The 12,753-nt window shown below is 39.3% G+C and overlaps 1 protein-coding gene across 3 annotated transcripts; it reads right to left on the bottom strand.

Moving 5' to 3' along the window:
- Positions 1 to 4,907: 4,907 nt before the first annotated feature.
- LOC134077838 (T-lymphocyte surface antigen Ly-9-like) lies at positions 4,908 to 9,453 on the bottom strand. 3 transcript variants are annotated; one of them, XM_062533476.1, is made up of 5 exons: positions 9,375 to 9,453; positions 7,172 to 7,474; positions 6,576 to 6,824; positions 5,941 to 6,057; positions 4,908 to 5,832 (listed from the first exon to the last, which is right to left on the bottom strand). In XM_062533476.1, exons 1-5 carry the CDS (start codon positions 9,436 to 9,438, stop codon positions 5,741 to 5,743), a joined length of 825 nt encoding a protein of 274 aa, XP_062389460.1. In that variant the 5' UTR covers positions 9,439 to 9,453; the 3' UTR covers positions 4,908 to 5,740. The 3 variants fall into 3 exon arrangements, with proteins under 3 accessions (XP_062389460.1, XP_062389461.1, XP_062389462.1); XM_062533477.1 differs by having other exon boundaries at positions 5,941 to 6,054; XM_062533478.1 differs by having other exon boundaries at positions 5,941 to 6,051.
- Between the last annotated feature and the right edge of the window lie 3,300 nt (positions 9,454 to 12,753).

Genomic DNA, 12,753 nt, shown 5'->3' with positions numbered 1-12,753 from the left:
ATGTTAGTAGATGTTTTATTTTTGTCTTTCTGACACAGCCCTCTTTATTGGAAAGCTAAATCGTACTCACCAATTATTATGAGGTTCCAAAAATGAGTTGCGTCTCTGTTGTTCACTTCAGCCGAATACTCGCCTTGGTGTATTGGCTGCAGGTCTCGGACAATCAGGGACCATGTATTCATATCCAAATCAGTCCTTGATATAAAAGTGCCGTAGTATGTAGCATTTGGGTCTCTGTCTTCCTCAAACCACTCTGCAGCTTTATCTCTCTTATGCTTCCAGATAATGGTGGTTACTTTTTCCGTGGGCTTTGGCTCCACTGACAGCTTGATGGACCCACTTTTCAGTCCGTACTTATCCTCTGAAATGGCTGGGGAAAAGTGGGAGGGACAAAAAACATTATTGACACATGCAACAAGGTCCTCCACCAAGAACTAGAAACACTCAGGTGGGCAATATGCGAAACAGAAGAGCTAACACACTATATAACAAAAAAAAAAAAAAACAGAAAAACACCCTTTGGTCAATTTCTGCCAAAGTTAAACTTTAATTCAGCTTATTGTGTGCTGATAACCAGCAACCATTGATAGTAAAAGAAAGCAGCAAGTATCCTAGCCTACAACTTCTTTTGCTGTGCCAGTGTGTTATTATTCTCTTTCCAGCTCAAACAAATGAGTGTGTGCATTAAGTTGATTTTGATACATGTTCAAACTTTACATTTACAGACTAGAAAAGCACTCAGAGAGCGCAGACCCCCGCCTGTATTGTTCTTCCTAGGTTGTCATACATTTGAACCTAAACTGTTCAGATTGCCACCATGTGGCCATACCATGCCATTACACCACTAAGCGAAAGACATAAACGGCTCCGGAATCCCGACGGATTTACTCCCAAAATGTTACCGTTACTTCCTAGGGTCATGCCTGACATTCGCTGAAAATTTCATCGAAATCCATCCATTACTTTTTGAGTTATCTAAACAAACAAACAGACAAACAGTCCCGATGAAAACATAATATCTCCTTGGCGGAGGTAGAAAAAAAAAGATATTGTTGTTGTAAAACAATCTCAAGGCTTGAGTCCGTCCCCTTGTCTTTTGTAGGCAATCAGGAGTTGTGATAGACCTTAGCCCATTGATTGCGTTAGTTCAGTGTAGGGTGGCGTAGGCTGGGTGAACCCTGCCTAACCTGCCGGCGAATTTGGATTTCGCCCGACAGCTCAGGCTGGAAACCTGCACATCTATCTCCTCTGTTTCCTGCCAGAACCTTTGGCTCCAATCACAAACTATCTTATGCATCGGATGCATCAGATCGTTGGTCTGATTGGTTGGAGGATTATCCAAGCGTATACGGAGTCATAATTTGAACTACGCCAATAGAGCTTGACAGTCCCGCCCCTCCTCCGAGAGAGCACGCCTCTTCTACAAAAGTGTCTTGTAAAGCTGAATTAATAATATTTCTTTCAGAATTATTTCATAATTAATTTGTATAATGTGAAAAATAAATCATTTACAATAATGTTTAAGAATCCATCCTTTTTTTCGTATTTGGGTACATTGCAAAAGCCGTAAAAATCTCTTGTCCCTAGGTACAGTATATAACTGGCTTTTAGGATAACCCCCCCAACTATCATACAATTATAAAAAGCCTCAAGTGTTTGTTCATGGATCATAAAACAATTTCATTCAGTATATGTTTCAAATTATGGGGAAATCAACATTTTACTTTGGTCCGAATGTTGTCACACAACCTTGTTACTTTTGGATAAAACCCCTTAGACATTTTGTTTTTCTTTTGATGTTATTGTTGAGTGTTGTACTTTGGGAGCAAAGATTAACTGGAGTCAAATTCCTTGTTAGTCAGATCTGCACCAAGTTGAGTAAGCCTATTGGTTGATGTGGCATTCCTTTAAAGTACACTTAAATAACGAAATATAACAGAAGATATTGTTAACACAGTTAACTCTCCACTTGAAATGCATGAGTGTACAGGAAAAGCATTGCATGTATCTCACACCCATGTAGACTTGTTGTTAACCTCTGCATCTTGTATGTGTTGTACGTGACAAATGACAGTACATTGACAATGACTTTGTATGTACACATACGGTATGATTCTTGAATTTCCCATTGGGGATCAATAAAGTATCTATCTATCTATCTATCTATCTATGTAAATACAAAGGCACAAATGTGAGTAAGATTTATAAGGAGCTTGTTCATCTGTATAGTTCCAGTGGAGGAATAGTCCCAGATTATATTCATTGTTATTACCCCAAAGATTCAATAAATACATTATTAAATATTGTTTACTCTTGATAGAAAACAAGAACTAGAAATAAAACTTACCTGAACATACTGGTAGTGAAATAAGAACAAGGAGCCAAAGAAGTCTCATGGTCATTTGTGACATGCTTTCGCTTTCTCTCTCTCTCTCTCTCTCTCTCTCTCTCTCTCTGTCTCTCGCTGTGATGCTAGCTCAAAGACTTCACAAAATGGTTGACACTCACTGAGAGGTTTACATGACACGCTTCCTACCACTGTCTCCTGTTCTGACCATATGAGACTTTTTGACACAAGTTCACTATTTACCCAGTGTGCCCCCTCATGCGGCCTGAACATTACCAAGTAGGCCTTTTGTGTCACTTTTCACTGTGACACTGATCATTGTTTGTTGTATTATGTGTATTATCTTCGATTATATGACATACTGTATGTTATTCTCCAATCTAGTCTATATCAATATGTAAACTATTAATTTAATTTGTATCACTGGTGTAGGTCTTATCAGCATTCACAGCAGAGTCTGCAGATCGAATGGATCAAGGACATTTGTGACGTTTTTCACCTAATACTAGCTGCTTGCTTGAATGTTTAAAGGAGCACTTCACCGTTTTTTCATATTAAACTACGTTATTCCCAGGAATACGCCACCCCCAGGTGAAATTGGGTCACTCCCCGCAGTCCCTAGAGTTGGATGAGAGAGCCAAAGTGTTTTGTAGCCGACCCAGCCATTGTCCTAATCTAGAAAACGGCCCGTTAGCTTTATATTAGCGTAGTCGCTGTAATCCGGCGTGACCAGCTAGCATGTTGCAAAAGAGAATCACATAACTCAGGATTTCACATTTTCCTGCCACTGTCCATATAAGGTATAGTCCCACTGACCTTGATAACCTCAGACTCCAACCTTATCTATTTTCAAAATGTCCTGTTTGTTGCTACTGTATAGCCCTGGCATCTGAATAATGCTGTCTTCTCTTAATGTAACTAATACCGTAGTTGATACTTTTGTTTTCTCTGTCCTAAGATAACCTAATGTTCTCTTTTTGTGTCTTCTTCTGATCAAATGTACTTGTGACGTTGTGTTTCAGATGATAGAGTACGGTTAGGGATAGTCAGCAAAACCTGAGTTATAATAAAAAAGAGCTGACAGATAGGAAGTCTGTCTGCAAACACTTCAGTTCAGTTTAGCCTTCTCTGCAGAGAATAAAGCTTGGTACCTCACCCTCGGTGTGAATTTATTTTAAGCTATAAATTAATACTATGGCAAGTTTCCACAATAATATTCAGGGATAGTATTGCTCATTTCTCACTTTTACATATTAATTTCAATTGGGTTATTGGGTTTTGTATGCTGGCAATCTGGTTATGTGGTACAGGTGTTGATCAGAGGGCAGGTGAGGTGATCAGGAGAGATTTACTGTAAGGAGGACATCTGGTGGACAAACAAAGTGTTGCCGGTGTTGAAGATCACTAGTAAGACAGGAAGTACAGTAAGATTCTGACACTACATGGGACCTCTTTTATGATCCCAGTCTTATACAACCTGAGACCTGAGAAGTTAAATATCCTCATATTTATTTGGATGCAAAGAGCTGTCAGATACTGTATGTCTGTCCAGTTATCGAGTAAGTGGCATGTTTGACCTTTGAGAGATGGGTTTTTTTCCACCCTAAGAACTCTCATGCAATCTCCACGATAGGCATTTCAGGACAAGGTTCAAAGATTAAGCCAGATATTCAGCTCTCCTGCAATCATATCAACTAGTGAACAAGTGAACTTTTGGTAGGGAAGGAGTTCTGTGGCTGAGCTGGCTTTGTAGTCTTGATGAACATGTCATTGTAAATGTTTATGTATATGAAGAAACGTGGAAAAAACTTAAAACAGTCATATTTCCACAGGGCCATAATTTATTGCAAGTAAAGCTTTAATAACAATATACATATATGAATCAAAACAAACGGTAACACTTTACTTGACGGGTTCGTTCATAACACATTCATAACAGCTGTCATGAACTGCACATGAAGCATTCATGACTGTTTCATGAAACATGACTCAACATTCATACCAACCCTTTCATGAATGTGGAAGACAAAACGTCAAAAACTTGTCAAAATAAAAGTCCAACAATCACAAAGCAGCATTGTTGTCTTTTTGTTTTAGCCAACCTGATCATGTTACATCTTAGTCAACGGGGAAGTCCAGTGTCCAGGAGAATTTAACTTTTTGTTTGTCTGTTTGTTTATTTTATGATGGTAACCTCTGACGAATGCATAATTGTCTACACCAATGACTGTATATACTGTAGATATATAATACAGGAATGTCCAACCATTTAGAGGTCCACAGATGGTCAGTTCACTTCCCAGTATGATGAATACTTCACAACTCGTATAGTAAAGTGACATTAGAAGTAGACCTCATAAAATATTCATGAGATGTTTACAAATGCTGGAGAGGATTCATAATACCCTGATATGGATTACTAGATTGTTGGACTTTTATTTTGACAAGTTTTCGTCGTTTTGTCTTCCACATTCATGAAAGTGCTGGTATGAATGTTGAGTCATGTTTCATGAATCAGTCATGAATGCTTCATGCAGTTCATGACAGCTGTTATGAATGTGTTATGAATGAAACCCGTCAAGTAAAGTGTTACCCAAACAAACTTTAAGCCAATATGCTCACATCATTATTGTGTAAACATGAGCTGAGATGTAACACTTTTATTAGGAATTAAGTCTGGATACTGTTGACCAGTTTCCTATAAATGGACAACACCTAGTCCTAGATTAAAGGAGAACTAATTTAACTAATTGGTTCTCACTACCAATTTCAAGTTTTTGCCTGACTTTGCACAGTGCATGCTGCAGAGGCCACTGTTCTCATTTGATTTGACCTACAGTATAATCAAATACTTGACCTCTTTGGAAAACTGAGACACAGTCGTTTCTTGGATCAAAATAAGAGTGTGATGTATTGACACTGAGATACAGAGGCTAGAGTATTGTTTTTTTTTTCTTTTTTCAGGTCTTTTGAAGCTGTGTGCAAAAGTAGATCAATATAGAAGAAAACGTGAATACTTTAGACCAATATTTGTCATTATGGACTATACATATGCAAAACATATTGGATACAATAACATGATTATTCAATTTCTATGGATTCCTGTGACTCAATATGCTGTATCTACTTATTGCTAAGGACATACTCTGCAGCTTGAAGGTAGGGAAGCACCAATGATAGAGGAGGGCATTTTTGATTAAATGTAATTGAGACATAGTTAGACAATGTAAGACAATATACATATTTTACATTACAAAGATTGTCATGTATATTGATTCTCAAGAGTCCAAGCCTTCAAAATGATGTACAATATGACTTTAGACCATGGAGATGTCCACTGATCAAATGTTCAATCTCAAGCTAGGCTTTCTTCTTGCATGGGAGATGCAGTGATCATTGTGGATGCAGAAAAGAAACTGGAGAGTCTCCTTGCATATTAGTATAGATGTTGCTGTGATCCTCTGAACTGAGCTGAACGGTGGACACTGATGGATTGAAACAGTTTTAAATGTACATGATTATTTATTGGTAACCCCGATGTATGTGTGTGTCTATGAATGAGAGAAAATAAAAAATAATAATAAGTCTTATACCTTTGGAGAGTCTGTCTCTCCTCCTTTGTCTCCATATGCAGAGTATGAGCCCGATCACTGAAACCGCACCGGCCATCACACCAAGACATATATACACCACCATCAGGCCACCTGCTCCTCACAGGAATATATGAAGAGTTCAGATGTAAAAGCCTCTAACCACCACCTCCAACAGAAATGAGATGATGATGGTGCAGTGAATGTTCTAGTATACGTTAAAGGAGACTTTATAATGAGGAAATGCAGTACTAAAAAAAATCCTCCATATAAATGCATGGGGTGAACTGTTATGTTTCAAGTTTTATTGAAATCTGTGGTGATGCAGTCCAAAAATGTGATGATTTCACATGGAATGATCCAATATCATGTAATCTAAATTAGACACTGTTACTAATGAGGGCTTTGGTATGAAAGAAGCTCGTTGTTTTAGGGAGTGGTTCATGAAATTGGGAAAGATGGCTCTATATGAACAGTTCAGACTGGGTCATGGGGAGATTATTTTATGTCAAGGCAGCTGAATTGTCCAGATTAATATTTGTATGGTATACTATACTTATTTCATAAAAGGGCCATTATAATAATTAAGGTTCAGGGTAATTTCAAAGTAAAGACAAGACATTGTTGTGAAACACTACCGAAAGTATCCAGACGTGGGACTTTCACACTGCTGGTGGCGTTGCTCACTTCATTACTCAGTTGACAGGTGTACTCCATGTCCTGGTCTTTCCTCTGCACAGTTATCGTTGAGTCTGAAGAAATGTTCTGTCCACCAGCATCATACCAGATGAGTTTCTGTGATGCCGCTCCTTCACAGGTCAGGGTGCAACTAGTGGTGTTGCACACACTGTTGAAGTCTTTGTTGATTGTAGGCTTTCGCACGGCTTCTGCTCAAGGAAGAACATATTTTCCATCATCCAAACAATGCATATGAGCTGACTGTATTTAACACACAAAACCAAGCACAATTTTGACAACTTCATGATGTCAAAATAAACAAGTCCAATTATTTTAATGCAGACAGATGCACCACTCACTGCACCAGGCTTTCAAGCTAAAATAAAACAAAAGGTCCAAAACGTCAGAATATGTGTCAGGATTGTACTAGTGGTCTGTAAAATGCTGAAAAAAGTACAGTACATATAAAAACATGTAAATATAATACAAATGTGAGTGGATGCTTTCTTTCTTTCTTTCTGACTCAGGCTTCTTTATTGAACTAAATCATACTCACCCAATATTATGAGGTCCCAAGATTGAGATGGGTCTTTGTTGTTTACCTCAGCCGAATACTCGCCCATGAATTTTGGCTGCAGGTCTGAGATAGTCAGGGACCATGTTTCCATGTCCAAATTAGTCACATCGACGTAATTAAGATAATATGTAGGTGTTGATTCACCATCCTCCTCAAACCATTCTGCAGCTTTATCCTTGTTATGCTTCCAGATAATGGAGGTTACTTTTGCCATGGGCAGCGAGTTCACCAACAGCTTGATGGACCCACCTTTCAGGCCGTACACCTTAGTTTTTGTAATAGCTGGGGAAGAGTTGGAGGGACAACAAATATTGGCCGGGTTTCCCAAAATCGTTAAGAAGCTCTTAAGTGCTAAGAACTTCTTAGGAGCGTTGTAAGAATGTTCTATGAACGCTCCTAAGAAGTTCTTAGCACTTAAGAGCTTCTTAGCGATTCTGGGAAACCCGGCCATTATTGACACATGCAACAGAGTCTTCCACCAAGAACTAACACTCAGCTGGGCAATATGCCAATTGTTCTTGTACTTAAGGGATGGAATCAAAAGAGCTAACACACATTACTATTGCATGTGAAAATGTGTCAACCGAGTAGGGTTGTTTTCCCTTAGAAGCCTTGTTTGTGTGTATTGTTTCCCCCAAGTTTAAATGTGGGGACCAGGGTTCTTCAAGTGTATCTTTGGCTGCAGTAAAGTGAAGTCCAGTAAAAGTGGCAAAACCGTTTTCCCCGTCTGTGCGTGGTTTCACTAAAAGTTACACCACTTGGTTACTACGATTACTTCAGGAAGCAATGACGAAAGAATTAGCATGAGGTACAGTACACACAAGGCATGTGTAGCATGAGGTCATGTGAAGTCTGTCAAGTGTGCACAAAATGCTCTCTGTTGCTGGTTTGTTTCTGGTTTGTTTGTTTGTGTGTGTGTGTTTGTGTGAATATGAATATGAATGTAATTACAAAGGCATACATATGACAAATAGACTTATATGGAGCTTGTTCATATAGTCCCAGTGGTATAGTCCCAGATAGGGTTGCAAATTTAAGGGTTGCAACTTGCAAATTTACTGATTTTTTCTTAATCGACTTCCTCTAATGATAATGAACATTACATGGCTCTTCAGAGTGTTGCAGAAAGTTCCATTCACATGAATGGTCCTTCTCAACATTTGGAGGTGTGATATGTCTCGATAACAGACCACTGTCAAGGGAAATGGGGTTTGTGCTTCTTATTTACGCCTACTGTACGTCTTTCATATCACTCCCCAAGTAGTCTGGTCATTTCTTGCAATGGAACTTCATTCAAAAGTGAAAGCAGAAGGTTGATCATCTGCGTTCTAAAGAATGTTTGATTCAAGCGTGTGTTGCAAACCATTTGCAACTATTTTCAGCAAAAGCCACAATGAAACGGTAGGCTAGGCCTATAATGTAACTTCTCTTTTACATGGGGGCTGCGCAATTGAACAGGTCTATAACAGGCTACTTTGAATTAGGTTGGCAGCTGAAGGAAAACATGTTATGTTTCATTATGTTTCATTCACGTTAAACTGTATAGCCAGGGATGTAGTGGAGGCTAAACGCAATTAAACACAGTTTATCCACCTCTGAAATGTCAGAAATAGATTTTATCCACCTCTTTTAAGAGTTTATCCACTTGTCAAGAGATTATTCACCAATTGCAACATTCAAAGATTGCACTGTATCACCCACATTCACAATTATGTACATTCATCAACACTCTAGGAATACCATTTAATTGGTATGGGTGTGAACCATTGGTATTGTTACAAACAGTACTCAATAACCTCCACCATCATCAAACATGTTCTGAATGCCTTTTTTAAAAATCCGATAACGCATGGCTCAGTCCACCTCACCGTGATCACAGAATTCATAGTTTACTCGCCTCTTATTTTACCACTTCATCCACATAGCCCCTCGCCCATCTCTTTCAAAGGTAGCCTCTCGATAACTTGTAGTCTGTGTAGTTGACTTAAGTGACAAACATGTATGAATGTAAATACAAAGGAACGAATATGAAAAGAATAATATTATATATTTTAGAGCCTTTTCATCTGTGTAGTTTCAATAGTATAGCCCCGGGCTATCTTCATTTTTATCTTCCCCAAAGGTTGATTCATTGAAGAATTAACTGTCATTAAGTGATAGTAAAAAGTGTAATAGAACTTACATGAATATACTGGTTGCAAAATAAGAACAAGGAAGCAAAGGAATCTCATGGTCATTAGCAACATCCTCTCTCTTTCTGATGCTTGCCTAAAGACTTCAGGAAATGGATGACACTGAATAAGTAGTGTACATGAAGCAGTTCACACCACTGTTTCCTGTTCTAGGCACGATGATCTCTCTCACTCTCACACGCACACACACACACACACACACACACACACGCACACACTTCTCTCTATTTACACCCTGTGTTCTCATGTTACCCTCGCTAAGGACTAAAGGTTAGCAAAATGTTTTGTTTTTGTGTTCAAGGGACACCATTGTAGTCATTCCAACTGCTTTTACAAATGCACTGAAGAATTCTAGACAGTACTTGGAGACGCTTAAAGTGACAATGCAAACGTCTGAATCATTTGGCCTCAGGGGCATCATGCCCATTAACAGAAAGGTGGCACGTGCTCCCCCAGATAGTATTGTGTAAATCACAACTGTTTGTTCCAATAATACCCCATTAAGCTCATAATAGTGGGACTCGAATGTATGCAAGTGAACCACTCTGTAGATAAATTGGATAGGCTACAAGCAACGATAGACTATTTGAAACAACGAACCGGCGTTGATTCCTGTAGGCCTAACTATCCATGAAAAACAGCTTAGAAACGGGATATGTCTCTATGGCTTTGTTCACACTGGCAGTCGAAATCCGATGTCTTGCATATCCGATCAGAATCTGATCTTTCTGACTGACTGTTCTCATTGCATATTGCAAGTGATCACATCCGATCTGGGCGTGCAATGCTCAGATCCGATATAAATTACACACACCTGGATTCCTTAGGTAGAGTTGTACACAACCAAGTCGTCATGGATGAAAGCGGATTCATTTTTGATATTTTCCAACTTAATATGCGTAGCCGCAGCGCAAATACCGGGGAAAAGCGTCAGAACGCGCCAAATCAATCAATCTATCACTTCCGTCACTCAGAATTACGTTGCAATTGTTTGTCGCAGTGCAAATGACGAAAGGGGCACGTTGAAATCCTATTCAAGTGGTTCGACTGTTCAGATTGAGTCATATCCGATAGTAAGTGATATTGAAACCACCTTCGTATGTGGTGCGAATCAGCATTGGAAAAATCGCATTTCATGCGGTTTTGTGCCGTTCAGACTACCCAAAATTCAAGCTAGATGCAATCCAGATAGGCAACAAATCGGATTTCGACTGGCAGTGTGAACTAACCCCGCGTTCACACTGTCCACGTCCGTCGACAGATCTCGGAGGTTGTGTCTGCCGTATGTGTATTTGCATTCACACGATCTGATTGGCTGACGGATCCGTCGCTGCCTGAAAAGTTGAACATTTCTCAACTTTCTTGACGGAGGCAACGGAGCTGAAGGAACGGACGGACCCACAATGCATTTCGACAGACAGTTAATGGCCGGGTTTCCCAAAATTGTTAAGAAGCTCTTAAGTGCTAAGAACTTCTTAGGAGCGTTGTAAGAATGTTCTAAGAACGCTCCTAAGAAGTTCTTAGGACTTAAGAGCTTCTTAACGATTTTGTGAAACCCGGCCATTGTCTGTGAAAACCTTGTGAAAACATTTGCCGGTAGCCTACAGCAGTTGTGCAGTACTATGCACATAACCCCCCCTCTTGACACCTTATGAGATGCTATTACCTTCTTTCTTCTTTGAGGTGCTACAAATTGTTGGTTCAAGCTCGGGCAAATTCTCTGATGTGGTGACATGACCCATAGGGAATGATGTTTAGATGGGGTGAATGAATGGTAGTCAGCTGGTAGATGTGCAGTATATATACAAACAGAGATCCTGTCCCTGTTTATGTAGCTGTTATGATAACATTGCTGATCAGATCATAAACCGCCACGAAAAATTGTTAGTAAAGAACCCATCATGAGTGTGTGGTAAAGAACCCATCATTGAGCGTTCATTGGGTTGGGCGTTCAGGCTAATCTCACAGTGAAAGAGGGCCATTGTGTGCCACCAGCAAAACTGAGCATGGCTGCTGTATCCTGCCTGATGTTGTGACAAGTTAAATACTCTTGGTTGTTTATGGGCTAGTGTGAGAAATACGGTACCCTATACCTTTAGCACAAGGAACACGATATAGCCAATCTAAAATTAAAGTTTATTTAAAAACAGAAACTTTCAGAAAAGACAAATAAGACAAATACAATGTTACAATTCTATATTCAAATTACATGATGATGTTTCAGACAAATAGTGAAAAAGTTTGTGCACATCCCAGGTCAAGGTGCAGAACAAGGGTAAATCATAGAAGACTACACGGTCAAAACGTCATTATTCTGTGCTAAAGAAAAGAATAAAACTAAAAAGAAGGATTTCAAGTGTGCGAACCTTTTTCCATTTTTGATATTGATATCTATTGATACAGATTTCTTCTTTGAACTGAGAGAACAGCACCTCTTCATTCTCTGCTCTCCACGGTGTCTTGAGTCTGATGTTTGGTGCTCTCTGTTGATAAACGGCTCTATGGATGAAAAAACGAATTAAACAAAGCTCACAAAACACGGAAACACACAGACATTCATCAGTACTTTTCGCCGGAGATCGGCACTTTTTTTTTATTATTTTAAATGATGTATTGTGTATATGTCATCATCTATTTGTCCTTCAGTCTGTAGTGTAACGTAGCCTACCTGGCATTTGGTTAGGCAGTAGGTGATTAGCATCGCACTGGAGTAGATGAACGCTCTGAGGACTAAAAACAGAATCCCCCGTGTGACATTTACTAATCCTTCCTCCTCACCATCATCCACAGGTTTGTCTATAAAAGAAACAAAATTCACATTATGCTGTGGTAGTTATGGCCAATCTATAATTATTCTATAACTAATTATTATTTGAAGTGTATAGGCTACTTGGGAATCGGTTATATTTTAAACTTGTGTAAACTACTGTGGAACACCTGTTATTGTTAACTTCCACATTTTCCAAGATTCTGCTGTTGTTTTCATATAACAGGTGTAGATTCCTTTATCAGTCTCTTCAACCTGTGCTATGTGAAGTTTAGTTGGCGACGCAGGATCGACAGCCATCCTGCTGGAGGTAAATCGAACAGCTCCAACAGTAGTAAAGGGGCTGTATATAAACACCGCATTGCCATTTTTCTTCCAGATAATCTGCACCAGGTCAGAGGTCTCTGTTGGTTCATTTGATATGCCAGTGCACTCGAACATAACTGTTTCTCCAAGAGAGGAAATCACTCTCTCCTCTGAAGGAGGCAGGATCTGAGTGTCCGCAAAGCCTGATAACAAAGCAAAGAGAATTTCTGCCGACGGACATCCAATGCAGCAAACCAACAAACAAATCTGATGGCTGTATTATTTCTGTCATCTCT

Source organism: Sardina pilchardus, chromosome 4 (assembly GCF_963854185.1).
Source record: "Sardina pilchardus chromosome 4, fSarPil1.1, whole genome shotgun sequence".
Taxonomy (NCBI): domain Eukaryota; kingdom Metazoa; phylum Chordata; class Actinopteri; order Clupeiformes; family Clupeidae; genus Sardina; species Sardina pilchardus.
Note: the sequence above shows the minus strand (reverse complement) of the source record. Positions and strands in the feature narration are given on the sequence as shown.